Source organism: Brachypodium distachyon, chromosome 1 (assembly GCF_000005505.3).
Source record: "Brachypodium distachyon strain Bd21 chromosome 1, Brachypodium_distachyon_v3.0, whole genome shotgun sequence".
In the NCBI taxonomy this organism is placed as follows: domain Eukaryota; kingdom Viridiplantae; phylum Streptophyta; class Magnoliopsida; order Poales; family Poaceae; genus Brachypodium; species Brachypodium distachyon.
In genome coordinates, this window is record NC_016131.3 from 16,717,934 (window position 1) to 16,734,065 (window position 16,132).

Sequence of the window (16,132 nt, forward strand, 5' to 3'; positions counted from 1 at the left end):
TGCATCTCTCTGGACACGGCACGCAGGGAATCTTCGGTGACCATCGGTCTTCCAGGATAGTAAATAAGCACCCGGTCAAACTCCCTAGCCACGAAATAGGATCCGTCTTCGAATCTCTGGCCTTGATATGGGTTCTTGATGAGAATGTCAGGCCTATTGTCCTCCCAGACTCCAGTTATTTCAGGCACATGGTGCATCTCATCTTGAGTGACATTGGAGGACTCCTTGTTGGTCTTGCCGCCGCGCCCCCTCTTTTATGCCTCCTCTTACTGTCGCATGCCTTCTGCTCCTCTGCCTTGTACTTGACATCGATCTTGTGGCCACCCATGGACTCAGCGGCACCTAAGAGAGAGAAAGTGGGAGGGACGCTTCCAGCCTGTGCCGACCCTATGGTCTGGCTATCTTTGAGCTGTGCAGGCATCGACATTACCCGTTCTTCATCTCCGCCGACATCGACATGAGGAAGTATCCTAGGGAAAGGCCGAGCGGCGAATGAGAAGTACCTTTGTGGGCGGAGGGAGATGGAGTCATAGAGGGCCAGCGCAGGTTGTAGAGAGATACCAAGCTCCTAGGCCACATAATTCGGTAGTTTGGACAACCGCCTAGGATATCCACGCCTTCCTCCGGAGGTAGCGGGATAGCATAATCCTGATGCTCCTCGACGACGGAGTCCACCATCACACTCACTTGTGCGTCGTTCATGAGAATGCCGTGCACCAGTGGCGATGATTGTCTGGGCATCAGGCGGCCAATGGCACCTACAGGCTTCCCAGGCTTGTCAACGTGGATACGACACTTCACCGGTGCCTGCACGTAACAAGAAGAAGGCATATGTGTGTAAGATCTTTATTCATGAAGGTAAGGAGTGAAAAAGAGTTTGAAAAGAATACTTACAAGGATGTTGTCTCTCAGACCCGGATCGTTATCCCGACTGCCCTCGCTTGGGGAAGGTTGGCTAGTGGGGGGGTTGTCCATGCTAGGAGCCGGGCTGTAACCTGGGGTGTAGGTGTCTTCGTCCTCCATACGTGTGTCGGAGGCGGCGCTGCTTTTCAGCAGGGTGCTCTTTCGCGGGGGAAGAGGAGGAAGAGGAGGAAGGAGGTTCCTCAAACCTTCCACTCCTCCCCCGAGTATGGCGCCAAGGGCGGGGTGGTCTTTGGCCAATGCCGACAACAAATGATGGACGGCTTGCACCAAATTCATGTATATAGCATATAAAAAACCTAACATCATGTATCTTGTGTGCTACAAATTAGGGAAATGTAAATCTAAATCCTAACTACAATGCCCATGTTTACAAATTAGCTATAACAATTAGCTATTCCAATATGTACGTGTGCCCATGCTTACAAATTAGGGAAATGTACATCTAAATCCTAACTACAATGCTAATTGTCATTGCACGGGGCTCCGACACCGGGGGCGTGCGGTCACACCCCCTTTTAGGTTCGGCAGGGGCGTCGGGGATTGCTCCGACGATCGCCAGCGTGGCCGATGGCGTACACGGACTGCAAACTAATATACCCAGAATGCGTCCGAGCTAAGGACACATGCATGCATGTTTTTACCCAGGTTCGGGCCACCCTGAGGTGTAAAACCCTACGTCTTGCTTCTGAGCTTGTATTGCCACAAAACCAGGTGTTTACAGGTTGCCGGAGGGGTCCCCGGGTGCTCTCCCTGTTCGGCTAAGTATCGCTTGCTACTTTTGGGCTATTGCTAGTAGTGAACTATGGACTGGTCCAACCAACCCGGATTCGAACCCTTTGACCGTCGGCGGGGGTCCTCCTTTTATAGCCAAGGGGATACCACAGGTGCCACGGTGCATGCACTACAAGTGTCGAGCAGGGAGACGTGGCAACTCCCTCTCGGTGTGCTGGTGAGCGTGCATGAGTGCCAACTCCTCAGCTAGGGGCCTAAGGCCTAAGAACTAGCCCTGGACATCCACTGTTTATCTGACTAGACGGGTAACTTCCCTCCTGTCTGCTCATTTAATGCGTCGTGCGCCTCACTCCTCGCCCTGGTGAGATTGCGCACTCGACGCCTGGCACGCGCCTGCGTGGCGCTGCTGCTCTGCCCGCTGGGCCCCACCCTTGTGGCGGGAGCCTGTGCCCGGGAACCCCATCTCCCGGCAAGTGGCTTCCAGGGAGGCGCCCAGGCCTGATCACATCCGGGAACCCCCCCCCCCTCCCGGCAAGTGGCTTCCCAAGAGGTGTCCCGGTGCAAATATTCCTCGAAGCCCCACTAGCCTTTCCAGGCTGGTAGCTTGCCGGGCTGCTCGTGGCTGCAGCCCGGGATGTGACCCTCCCGGGAACTCGGAGACGAGGCCCACGTGTCGCGCAACAGTGGTACCCCGGGTGCCACTGGTGCGACAGTAGCCCTCGGGCGTGGGCCGGCAACACTTGTTCCTGGATGAGCCTTCCCCAGATCGGTTGCCGGGTTACGCCCTCAACCGATGCGTGGGCCCCCGATCCGCCTCGGGCCTGCGTCCCTTCGCTGCCCCTAGTACTTCGCCGTTACAGACGGAGTAGTGGGCGCGTGATTTCCGCCCTAACCTCCCCCTGAAACAGGGAAGTTAAGGCCACTCCCCGCATTTACTCCTTTTGATTAGGAGTTATCCCCGTGCACCCGTAGGGTACGGAACCGGCCGTTACCAAACGGCCGGGCGCTATAAAGTTTTTACTGTTGCCAAAAGGGGAAAATACTCTGCTCCCCACGGGCTCCGTCTTCAACCTTCTTCGCATCTCGCATCCAAGTGTTTTTGCTAGATTCCACCTCCGTTCCCCATGGCGCCCCCCACCACTAGGAAGGGAAAAGAGGTGCAGGTCTCGAAGAGAGCAGTGGCCAGCAGGAGCGAGGCGGCAACCAAGGCAGCCGCCGACAAAGACCTGAAGAAGCGGGAGATGCGGGCCACGCTCGCCTTCTACCGGCCCGGCTACAACGGCGAGGCGCTGGACAATATCTGGCATGCCGTCGCCTCCAAGTTCAACGAGCAAGCGGAGACCCTGATCTTCCCGGCGGGTGCCGAGCACCAGGACAATGACTTCCGGGTGTTCGGCCGCTTCATCCTCACCGGGCTGGTGCCGCCGTTCTCGCTGTTCCTCCAGGCACTGATGGAGTCGTACCAGCTGCGGGTGGCGCACTCCACCCCACATCGCTGTTCCTCCTCGCCACCTTCCAATTCCTCTGCGAGGCGTTCGTGGGGGTGATACCGTCCGTGGCGCTCTTCCATCACTATTTCTACCCCCGGATTGACAACGCGAAATCGATGTCGTCAGGGGTGGTGTTCCGCACCCGCGACCAGATGAAATCTGAGTTCATCCTCCGGTCGGGGAAGAAGATTGAGAAGGAGTGGCGGGGGGACTGGTGTTGGGTCCGGGTGGAGGACCCCCAGGAGTTCATCCTCTCGCCCACGGAGCTGCCGCAGCCCCACAGCGGCTGGCAGGACAGGTACCACCGCGACGCTGATCTCCTCCCCATCGTAGAGAAGATCAAGGCTCTGCGGCTAGCGGGGCTCACCGACGTGGACGTGGCGCGTACCTTCATCAACTGGCGCGTCGCGCCGCTCCAACTGCGCTCCTGGCCCGCGTGGACGTACACGGGTCCCGGGGACAGAACACGCCTCCACCAGGACGGCATGGATTTGGAATCCCTCAAGGTGTGGGTGAGGGGAATCTCCGGCAAAACCTTCCAATCAACGAGGTTCCCGACGGGGGTCTTTTCCCTCCATGCCGGCGTCGCGGCGCTCAACGACATTGTCGTCGCCTTCCCGCCCTGCAACGAGTGGGTGTTGATGGACGACACCCCCACTCGGACCCCCCGCGCTCCCCTGCCGGCACCTCGCGGGAAGCAGGTGCTTGAGGGGAGCGGTGGCGAGTCGGAGATCAGCTGGCCCTCCCTCCAATCTCTAGACAACGAGGCGGGCCAGGCTGCAGCGTACCCGGAAGTCGTCCCTGTGGACGACGACGATGAGGACAGCGATGATGCGCCCCTGATCGTTTGGAGATCAAGAGCGTACGCAGTGGCCGCGGCTATCTCCTCAGCGGCGACATCCGCCCCGGCAGCGGCCGCCAGCCCTATGGCGGTAGCCGCTTCAGGGGTGCCCGTCGGTACTTTGGCGGCGACCACGTCCGTAGGGGTCGTCGGAGCCTCGGCGGCGACATCCACCCCAACGGCGGCCGCCAGCACTGCGGCGGCGGCCACCTCAGGGGCGCCTGCCGGTACCTCGGCAACACACACGTCCGCGGGGGTCGCCAGGGCCACGGCGGTGACATCCGCCCCAACGATGGTCGCCAGCACTGTGGCGGCGGCCACCTCAGGGGCGCCTGCCGGTACCTCGGCCGTGCACACGTCCGCGGGGGTCGCCGGGGCCACGGCGGCGACATCTGCCCTAGCAGCGGCCGCCAGCACCGCGCCGGCGGCTGCTCCGGTGGCGCCTGACGATGCCTCGGCGGGGACCATCCGCGACCCAACATCGGCTTCAGCAGCAACAGCCGGCGGGGATGCGTCGGCAGCCTTCCCGGGGTCGGCACCTGACTCCGTGGCGGCTTCGCCATCGACTCCCACGACGCCCCGGGTGGCGGCGACCCCGCGGGCACCTAGGGTGCCGCCCGCTCGGGGGGTCTTCCGGGGCTTCGCGCTCCGGTGCAATCCCCCGAGGGCCAACTCGCCGGTGGGCGCCAGCAAGAGGGGGAGGAGCGACTCCCTGCCCGCCATGCCGAGCAAGAGGACGAGCGCGGACGCCGGCGGCGTCGCTGGCCTAACTGACATAGGGGCTAGTGGCGCCGTCATTGCGCCCGCCGACGACCCAGCCCCAACTGGGGCGGGGCCGGCGACTGGTACGGCTCCTTCGCTGCTCCTTTGCTGCATTTTTCAGTTGTCAGTTAACCATACAAACGTACCTTCTTTTTCAGCAAGCGGCAGCTCGCCCGCGCAAGCCTCTCGGAGGCTCCCGCTGGCACAGGTGAGGCGGGGGAAGCACCCCTTGCAAGTCCATCTGCCTCGCAAGGTAACCGCCCCGGCTACCCCTGTCCGCTTCCCATAGCTCTTTTACTTGTCGACCCTTACACTCCTTGTTGCTGTAGGCATAAGCGTGCCCGCACCGGGAGCGGGCGCTACCGTGGTTGACCTTGACCCTGACGTCGAGATCACGGGGGCAGGGGAGGAGCCGGCATCGGCTCCCGCACCAAACCCTACTGCGCCGGCCATGGCAGCGGCGGCGACCGCCACCACCGTCGAGGCGGCGCCTGGCGACGCACCGGCAGCCGCGAACGCAGCTGGTGGGGACTTGCCTGCCGCCCAGCAAGGGACGGCACTCGCCGGGGGCAAGGTGGCTTCTCCAGCCCCGGAGCTCCCGGGTACGGGTGAAGGGGAAGTTGCCGGCGAAGGGCAACTGGACGCCCTGGAGCAAGAAGACGACGCCCCGCACCGTTCTACGATGGCGGAGGGGGCTTCGTCGTCATCGGCGGCCTTCCCCAACACCGACCTCGACACTCTTGCCGGGGTGGCCTGGAATCCCATCACCTGGGATCCGAGCGTCTTTGAACGAGGACATCGGTTCCTGGACGCCATCAAGGACCGGCAACAGGCCTTGGTCACCTCCTTCAATGAGGTGAGGGAGCACCACGCCATCGCCAAGAGCCAGCTGGGCGAGGTTGCTGCAGCTCCGCATCCGGCAACAGCACGCACACATCCCGGGTGAGGCGCTTCACGGCGGCATGGGATGGGAGAGCATAGGCTCCCCCATGGATGCAGGCGACGCCGCGAGGCTCCTGGAAGCCCGGCTCATCGCCGCCAGTGTAGTCAGACTCGCGCTGCTCCTCAGCGCGAGCCCTATCGCATCCCCGGGGAGGGCGCTCCCTGCCCGCGTGGGCCTGGCCTCGTCCCTCTAGGGGTTCGTCCCTGCCGGCGCCGCCGCTGGCAGGCCTCGGCCCCGCTCTGGGGTCATTCGGGCAATCTCGGGAGAGATGCCTGATGTCGCCGCAGTTGAAGCAGGCGCCAGCAGCACGGCGCTCCTCATGGCGCTGCTCGCGCCGCTGCTTGATTCCCTGCAGGATACGGCAGTCCTGCACGTCGTGGATGGAGTTATTGTGGATGGGGCAGCTGGGCGCATCACCCTGCTTGCCACCTGATCCGCCACCGGGCGAGGCCTTCTTTGCAGGCCTCGCGACAGGAGCCCCCGAGAACCTGCTTCCCACTGTGCTTGCGGGAACCCTTCTTATGCAAACCCTCGCCAGGGCTCGCGGCAGCCTTGGCTGCTAGCTCGGGCGCTAAGCGCCCTTCCTCGGCCATGGCGCACTTGTGCGCCCGGGCAAATAGATCCTACGTCGTCCGGATCCGGTGCGTGCTCAGCTTCTCGCGCATCTTGGGGTCACGGACGTTGATGGCGAAAGTGTTGACGATGTCAGCTGCCTCCGCCTCCGGGATAGAGTAGGAGAGGTTGGAGAAGCGGTTGACGAAGCTCCGCAACGTCTCCCCCGGTTTCTGCACAATGGTGTGCAGTTCTGCCATGGTTCTCGGGCGCTTGTAGCCGCCCTGGAACGCCCTCACCAACTGCTCGCGCAGGTCCCCCCAAGTGGCGATGGACCCGGCGGGCATGTTGAGCAGCCAGGTTCTCGCGGATCCTTTCAGGACCATTGGAAACTAGTTGGCCCGGACCTTGTCGTCGGCGCCGATGGCATGCATCCCCAACGTGTAGGTCAGGAGGAAATCCTTAGCGTTCGTGGTCCCGTCGTATGTGCCGAGCGCTAGCGCTCGGAACTTGCGGGGCCACGTCACCCGGCGCAGCTCGCGCGTGAACGCGGTGCAGCCGTCCTCAGGGCACATAGGAGCATCCTCCTGCTCCTCCGGGCGCTCGCGCTCTACTTCGCACCGACGCCGACGCTCCAGGCGCTGGCGTAGATCCTCTTGCTGGCGGGCATTCAAAATGCCACGCACGTCACCCCGTGCGATGGTGGGTGACGAGTCCGAGGACCCTTCTGGGTCCCTGTTTCCCTGGCCGCCCTGCGGGGGAGGGTTTTCCCTCGGCAGCGAGGCGCGGGGCGCGTCTCCACGCTCCGGGTTCCGCCCGCTGCCGGAGCCTGCCGGGACGCCCTTGCCTTGCGGCTGTTGGGCGGCAAGTGCGAGAAGCGCGTCCAACTCCTCGCCCCACGTCTCGTGCGCCGGCGTGCCTTGCTGCGGTTCATACCGCACCATGACCTGCGCGGCGATGATGGCTTCCGCCGGGGTTCGTGCGGGGGGCAGCCGATTTCCCGAGCGGCTTGTATCCGCTCTAGCCTCGGACGCCTCCGGGCGTGCGGGGTGTGAGCCCCCTGGCGTCGCTCGTGACATGGTATGCTCATGGTGCCGTTGCTGCTGCGTGTCCTCGGCCCGCGACACGACTCGCTGGCCGGCGCGGGCTGCACCATGCCCGCTCGCGCGGCTGGTCCCGGTGCTGGGGGCCGCCGGTCCCCTTGGCTGGTTGTCTGCCGACGGCCGAGGGGGCGGGGGAGGCAGCTGTGACTGCTGCACTCTCGCGGGCTCCGGGTTCTCCTGAGCCCCCGATGCGGGTCGCACATCATGCGACCGCGTGTGCGCCGCTGGTGCTTCGCGCCCGTCTATCCGAGGGTCACCAGCCCGCTTGGGGGGCATGGTGGCCAGCTCCGTCAGCGTAAAACGCAAAGCCAACGTCAATGCAGACACTGCCGCCGGCGGTCACCGGCGAGCTCTCCTCTCGCGGACCCTACCTGGCACGCCAGATGTCATTGCACAGGGCTTCGACGCCGGGGGCGTGCGGTCACACCCCCTTTTAGGTTCGGCAGGGGCGTCGGGGATCGCTCCGGCGATCGCCGGCGTGGCCGATGGCGTACACGGACTGCAAACTAATATACCCAGAATGCGTGCGAGCTAAGGACACATGCATGCATGTTTTTACCTAGGTTCGGGCCACCCTGAGGTGTAAAACCCTACGTCCTGCTTCTGAGCTTGTATTTCCACAAAACCAGGTGTTTACAGGTTGCCGGGGGGATCCCTGGGTGCTCTCCCTGTTCGGCTAAGTATCGCTTGCTACTTTTGGGCTATTGCTAGTAGTGAACCGTGGACTGATCCAACCAACCCAGATTCGAACCCTTTGACCGTTGGCGGGGGTCCTCCTTTTATAGCCAAGGGGATACCACAGGTGCCACAGTGCATGCACTACAAGTGTCGAGCAGGGAGACATGGCAACTCCCCCTCGGTGTGCTGGTGAGCATGCATGAGTGCCAACTCCTCAGCTAGGGGCCTAAGGCCTAAGAACTAGCCCTGGACATCCACTGTTTATCTGACTAGACGGTAACTGTTGGAAATATGCCCTAGAGGCAATAATAAATTTGTTATTATCATATTTCATTGTTCTTGATAAATGTTTATTGCCCATGCTATAATTGTATTGATTGGAAACTCAAATACATGTGTGGATAAATAAACAAATACCGTGTCCCTAATACGCCTCTACTAGATTAGCTCGTTGATTAAAGATGGTTAAGGTTTCCTAACCATAGACATGTGTTGTCATTTAATAACGAGATCATATCATTAGGAGAATGATGTGATGGACAGACCCAAACCTAAACATAGCTTTTGATCGTGTCACTTAAGTTTAAGTTGCTTATGTTTTATTATGTCAAGTATTATTTCTTTAGACCATGAGATCATGCCACTCCCTATTACCGGAAGAATACTTTGTGGGCATCAACCGTCATCTCGTAACTGGGTGATCATAAAGGTGTTTTTCAGGTATCTCAGAAGGTGCTTGTTGGGTTGTATGGATCAAGACTGGGATTTGTCACTCCTTGTGACGGAGAGATATCTCTGGGCCCTCTCGGTAATATAACATCCTAATGAGCTTGCAAGCATGCGACTAATGTGTTTAGTTGCGGGGGTATTATATTACGGAACGAGTAAAGAGAACTTGCCGGTAACGAGATTAAACTAGGTATGGCGATACCGACGATCAAATCTCGGGCAAGTAATATATCGCGAGACAAAGAGAATTGGATACTGGATTAATTGAATCCTCGACATAGTGGTTCAACCGATGAGATCTTCGTGGAATATGTGGGAACTATTATGGACATCCAGGTCCCGCTATTGGTTATTGATATTTGATCATGTCCACATGTTCTCGAACCCGTAGGGTCACACACTTAACGTTTCATGCTTGGGTTAGATGAGATAAATGATGATGATATCGAATTATGATTCGGAGTCTTGGATGGGATCCTAGACGCAACGAGGAGCTCCGGAATGTTCCGGAGATAAAGATTTATATATGGAAAGTTGTTTTCAGGGTTCTGGAAAGTTTGGAATATTTCCCGGTTTTGACCAGGAAGCTTCTAGAAGGTTCCGGAGGGATCCGGAGGGTTCCACCTTGAGGCCCACCTATCCCTGGGCTAAATGGGCCTGTGAGGGAGCACCCTGGCCTTAATGGGCCGAGGGGCTAGCCCACAGGGCCCATGCGGCCAGGAGGAGAGTCCTGGCCACGGGAGAGTCCTGGCCGCATGAGAGTCCTGGCCGGCCACGCCTCCTCTACCCCTATATAAATAGAAGGGGGGGCAAGGGAGAGAGGAACCCCAAAAAGCTTTCAGTTGGATCTCTCTCCCCTGAGCCCTCCTCTCCTCCTCTTCTCACGCGCACGGCGTAGCCCTGCCCGTGAGAATATTCACCATAGTCACCACGCCGTCGTGCTGCCGGGATCTCGTCTACCTCTCCCTCTCGCTTGCTGGATCGAGGAAGGAGGAGACAACGTGAAGCTGAACGTGTGGATACCAAGGAGGTGCTGTCCGTTCGGCACTGAGATTGATCTCATTGAAAGTTCCACTACACCAACAACGATCTCGTGATCGTAACGCTTAGCGGTCTACGAGGGTATGGTGTTCATGATCCCTCTCGTTACATACATCTAGTATATATATTCTTGGGTTTTCTTCCGCACTTCTCGTAGGAAATTTTTTGTTTCCTATGCAACGAACCTAACAGTAACTTCCCTCCTGTCGGCTAATTTAATGCGCCGTGCGGCTCACTCCTCGCCCTGGTGAGACTGCGCAATCGACGCCTGGCACGCGCCCGCCTGGCGCTGCTGCTCTGCCCGCTGGGCCCCACCCTTGTGGCGGGAGCCTGTGCCCGGGAACCCCTGCTCCCGGCAAGTGGCTTCCCGGGAGGCGCCCAGGCCTGATCACATCCGAGAACCCCCCCCCCCTCCCCGGCAAGTGGCTTCCTGGGAGGTGTCCCGACGGGAATATTCCCCGAAGCCCCGCTAGCCTTTCCAGGCTGGTAGCTTGCCGGGCTGCTCGTGGCTGCAGCCCGGGATGTGACCCTCCCGGGAACTCGGAGACGAGGCCCAAGCGTCGCGCAACGGTGGTACCCCGGTGCCACTGGTGCGACACTAATCCTATATATCATGTGTACGTGTGCCCATGTTTCGTCTTCTCTGGAATGTTCATCAGCAACCTCAGCACGCTGTCGCATACATTTTTCTCCACGTGCATGACATCTATGCTGTGGCGGCATTCTAAATGTGCCCAGTACTCCAGATCCCAGAATACGGATCTCCTTTTCCACACGACGCCTTCAGGTTCCTTATATTTCTTCACAGCAATCTTTCCGAGGACAACCTCCAGATCGTTCACAATTTCGAGGATTTGCATACCAGACTTCTCCTTCGGCGCTGTCCCGTGCTCCGTCTTCCCATTGAACATTTCCTTGTCATCCCTCCAAGGGTCTTTAGCATCCAACCACTTTCGGTGGCCCACGTAAACAATTTTGGATGAAGCGGGCAACTTCTCCGATATCGTGTTTTCCCCGCACTTTGTACAGGCCTTGTAGCCATGTGTCACCTGGCATGAAGTATTTCCATTCGCAGAGTAGTCATGCACGTAGGTCAGAAGCGCTGCTCTCATCGTGAAGTACTCCCTCCTGTTTGCGTCCCAAACCACTCTGCCAGGGTTCCAAAGCTGCTTCAGCTCATCCTTCACTAGCTGCAGATTCACATTTAGGTCAGCTCCCGGCTGCTTTGGACCCTGTATGAGCATGCACATGTGGATGTACTTTCTCTTCATGATTAACCATGGAGGAAGGTTGTAGACAAACAAGATCACTGGCCATGTGTTGTGCTTGTTGTTCATGTTTCCGAAAGGATTGATCCTGTCAGTGCTGAGACCGAGCCTCAGGTTTCTGGGCTCTGCCCCGAAATACGGAAATGCCGTGTCGAAGTTCCTCCACTGAGTCCCATCGGCAGGGTGTCTTAGGACCCCAGGTTCCTCCACACGGTAGTGTTCGTCAGGATCGAATGCAGCCTGCGCCGGATTATGATGGACGAGATACCTCGCATCCTTAGACTACCGTGTGGCAAAGACTGTAAAATACCAGACAGTCTTTACCGGCCTGCCCTTCGTCACTTCTTCCCCATCGATTTCGCCAGCTCTGGCGTTTTTCTTCTTGTATCTCGATGCACCGCATATGTGGCAGCTCTCATGGTTCTCGTACTCTCCAATGTATACCATGCAGTCGTTTGGACATGAATGATGTTTCACGCAATCTAATCCGAGCGGGCATGCAATCTTTTTCGCCTCGTATGTGCTCTTGGGTAACTTGTTTGGCTGTGGAAAAACCGAAGCAAGGTAACTCAACAAGTTCGTGAAGCCCTTGTCTAACCAGCATGATGCTGCTTTCAGCCTCAAAAGTTCGAGCGTCACTTCGAGCACGTTGTTTTCTTCGCCTGCTCCATCATACAAGGGTGTGTTTGCGTCCTCCAACATTTTTTTGAACTGAGCAGACTCTGCCTCATCTTCGGGGTCCTCCAGCTGGTCCCGTAGGTACGGGTCATCTAGCATTTCGGCAATCCTGCCACGTGGAACTCCTTCACCTTCCACATTAGCCTCCTCATCGACCCTTGTTTCTTCTCGGAATCATTCGCCAGATCATACCGCAGGACATCATCATCTTCGCTACCGATACCAACATCAGCCGCATCCTCCCCGTGACAAGTCCAGCGAGAACAGCCTTCCACAAAACCTGATGCCAGCACGTGCATCTGAACATCTTCAGGCTTCATCATGCATGTGTTTCCACATTTGCGACATGGACAACGCATCATCAATCCTTTTCGTTCCATATCACCTTTCGCAACTCCAAAAAAGACCATCCATTCGGTTATCCATCGAGCATTAATTTTTTCCTTGGCGTACATCCAAGAACGGTCTTTCGATCTACAACACAATACACAAGAAAACAAACAAAACAAAATAGTTAGCCTAATCATTGACAAGGGGATTAAGGTGTTAATTAACCGAAGCTAACTAATAATTTGAAATTATAGACATTCGGAGAGAAATTGGAGGCCCGCGAGAAAGATCGGGAGGGAGAGAGAGCTCGCAAGCGAGAGGGAAGCTCCGGGCGACGATGAGGAGGCGCCGCATTTTGGCCGGCGGCCGCGGAGCTCAAAAATTTGAAATTGGGGAACTTCAAAAAAAAATTGGAGGCCGACGAGAGAGATCGGGAGGGAGAGGGAAGCTTCGGGGTCGAGAATCGGAGCTCGCTGGCCGCCGAAGCTCGAAAAATGGAGCTCGGCGGCCATGGCCGCTCGCCGGCCATGGAGGCGGCCCCGCCGGCGCGGGGGGGGGGGGGGGAGAGAGGAGGAAGGGGGAGGGAGGAGGGGCTACCTGGGGGGCTCGCCGGCGGCCATGGCTCCATCGGGCAGCACCTCGCCGTCACCGGAAGTGAAGGGGCCGCAGCTGGTCCGTTACGATGCGCGGCGCGACCAGCTGCGGCTCTGCCCAGCGTATTTAAATCGCGACGATTATCAGTGTCGGTCGGGGTTTGCGCGACCGTTACTGATAATGCGACCGCCACTGATGTGTGGATGGGCGGGGACGGGCAGAGTCCGCTCGATTCATCAGTAACGGTCGCGGTCGCAACCGACACTGATGTTGTTCATCAGTAACGGTCGCGCCGGATCCGTTACTGATGTTCCGTTACATATAGACCGTTTTGTAGCAGTGGCACAATGGCTCATCCGCCTTACGCTGCACTTTCTACTATGTACTAGGGACTATTCTTGGTTGGCTTCTATCAAAATGATTTTGCTAGTACATCGCGTATGGAAGTGTACGTGCTCTCAATCACGTTAATCTGCAGCTGGGACTATGCTATGCGAGTTTGCTGGCTGTAAAGCTTTGTATCCGAGCAAACAAATTTTGTCTCCAAGCAGAACAGTTTTTGTTCCAGGATTTGCAAAAGCATAAAACGCCATTCCTTTCGGTGCATGGCTTTTCCGCCGGTGCGGTGACAATTTCTGTTGTTCAGTTGGAAGTGTTAATGTATTATATACTCATATACACAACGAAATAGCACATGCCTGTCATGCCGTGGCGTTGCGTGAAAAACAATTACTCCTATCTTTCTAGCTAGTCTATTGTCTGCATGCATATGCATGCCCCTCGTTACATGTGAATGAAGATATAACATCGTCTTATATCACTAAAGCCATCAATCCTTACGTTAAAGAAGAACCCTGGCTTCTAGCTAGAGTAGTGACAATTTGCTGTTGGGCATATGCATGCACACACGAAACGCATGGTCTGATCGAGTGAAAAAGATAATAATTCAATCGGTTTTGCTTGGGCTAAGTCAGTTGAGATTGTGTTTTTCTCAGTCGACGCCTTCTCGACCGTAAGACTATCTTTAAGATTGTGTTTTTCTCAGTCGACCCTTCTCGACCGTTCGATCATTGCTTTGGACATACATGAGCCATAGGCGGACCCTAATTCAATCTTTCTCAGTCCTGACACCTCTCCAATGTTCTACTCCTACTTAATTTGCACAAGGAGAGCTAGCTAGCTAGCTGCATATCACGGGCTATCGGTGCAGGTGAAGAAGAAGATGCAGCCGTCGTCCAGCGTTGGGGTCTTCGTCTTCGTTGATGGCATGATGGCCTTGGCCCTCTCCTCCTGGACGATGTACTCGTCCCGGCACTCTGGCTTGCAGAACCCCCTCTCACCTCTGCCGCAAAAGAATAAAACATGTGATGAATATATGCAATTAATGGACCTTATTTACCATTTCTTGGACCGCTTACTTGTAGATGTAGACGGGGCCGGCGCCGATCCAGAGGTGACAGAGACGGCAAGAGTGGAGGAACGGTAGAGTCGCCTCCATGATGCCATGGGCGCTGGAGCGGACCGGCCCAACGACACGCAGGCACGCGGCAGCCGGATCCTTCACCGCCGAGAGGATCCCCATGGCGCCGCCGTCCGGGTTGTTGTAGCGGCGGCAGCAGGCAGAGAACCGTGGCGCTCTGCTGAACCACTTCAAGGACAAGCTGCCCATCGCTAGTGCCATGGCATGCTGGGATGAAGGCTTCTGTCCTGCTCCCTGTAAATTCCATTGCAAGTGTGGTGAGCGAGAACTGCTGGTGTGTGTGTGAGATCAGGAATTCAGGATGGAATGGGGTTTATGTAGTGTACAGGGATCGGATCAGGAGTGTACTTGCAAACCTTTAAAGCATTTTGCTTTAGTGGAAGGAACTGTCCCTGTTGGCACTGTGGTGTGGCTAGGGGAACAGCACGGTGGTACACATACATCCAGATTTCGAACAAACCGCGAGCACTTCTTCCACATCCTGCCAAGATTGAATTGTTTCCTCTGAAATTCCATCGAGATTCCTGCATTATAAGTAAATCCTTAGTCTCACATTCAAAATTTCAGGTTTTGAGTTGGATCCGTACCGTGTAGTCATAACCCCAACTCTGTGACCGACGGACACCGCAAAACAAAATCTATGCAAGGATCTCATGGACGGACGACTACATGTGTTGATCTAAAGACAAGTAGACAACCACTTGAAGACAGAGCTACAACCTAAATTCTACCTTCCAATTACTAGTCCGAACACGCATATATACACTGGTTAAAACCCAAAAGAGTATGATTTCAGAAAAGATATCACCTTGGCCTCCGAACACGACTCTCATGATAGGCAATCTTCTTGAACGCCCTCGACCTGGCTACCTTTACCTGCAATATGTGTGTTCTGTGGTTTCGAGGAGCCGGACCCTGCCCTTCTTTTATAGACGGTCTGAATAAACCCCTCTTGTCAATTTAATTTAATTTTTATACTCGTCCCCCTCTCGACTCACGTGATTCCTATAACCGACAAAAACATTTTCACGCGGTTGCGTTGGTGGTGGGCCAAGAGAAGGGGCGCGCGGGCGGGTTCGCCGTTGCGTCACGTGCTAGTTGGGGCCCAATGGAAGGGGGCGGGCAGGTTCGCTGTTGTGTCGCGTGCTAGTTGTGGGGCAGCAGGTTCATATGAGTACATAAGTTGTTGTACATGTACCAAATCTGAGCCGCTAAAATGGTGATAATTTGGGTACATTGCTGACTCGCCATCTATATCCTCTAACTTCGGTTCGTCTTCCTAAACACGTTTCTTCACAGGGACCAAAGTAACTAACAAAATTTGTCTCGAAGCTGATGATGCGCTCCACCTTTCACCAGCGTTTTTACTAGGTGGTGACAAATGCTGTTGATGAGGAGGCATGCAGCCTCTTGCAATACAAAAATAAACATTTATGTGAACACCTTTAATTGATTTGGAGCTAGCTTCTATGGTACATGCATGACAGCTTAGCGTTGGGTAACTTGCAGCTCACTACTAACTCAGTAACTTGCCATCTTTGGATACTATCAAAACAGATTTTCTGTTACATGTATACTGCTCCATTGGGACATGTGAGCCAAGAAGGGATGACTCTGCATAATCCCATCTGCCCATTATGCAGAATTCACAACGAGACCCCAATGCACCTGCTCATCTGCTGCTCTTTGCGAGTGACGTGTGAGTGTGTGACGCAAAATTCAGAGGAAGTTCAACTTGCCTGTAACTCCGCCACCCCCTGCCTCCTTGCTCGTACTCTGATTGGTCAGACTCATTGCCTTGACAATATGGCCTCGGAGGCCCGAGAGATGTGTTGATCTAAAGACTACATGTATTGATTTAAAGACAACTACTCGAAGACAGAGCTACAAGCCAAATTCTACCTTCCGATTACTAGTCCGAACACGCATATATATACAGTGGTTGAAACCCCCAAAAAGTATGATTTTAGAAAAGGATATCAACTTG

General features: G+C 56.3%; 1 protein-coding gene across 1 annotated transcript; it reads right to left on the bottom strand.

Moving 5' to 3' along the window:
- Window positions 1-13,764: 13,764 nt before the first annotated feature.
- Window positions 13,765-14,408, bottom strand: LOC112271736. Its single transcript, XM_024461632.1, has 2 exons — window positions 14,084-14,408; window positions 13,765-14,007 (listed from the first exon to the last, which is right to left on the bottom strand). The coding sequence occupies exons 1-2, from the start codon at window positions 14,344-14,346 to the stop codon at window positions 13,857-13,859; spliced, it is 414 nt and encodes a 137-aa protein (XP_024317400.1). The 5' UTR covers window positions 14,347-14,408; the 3' UTR covers window positions 13,765-13,856.
- Between the last annotated feature and the right edge of the window lie 1,724 nt (window positions 14,409-16,132).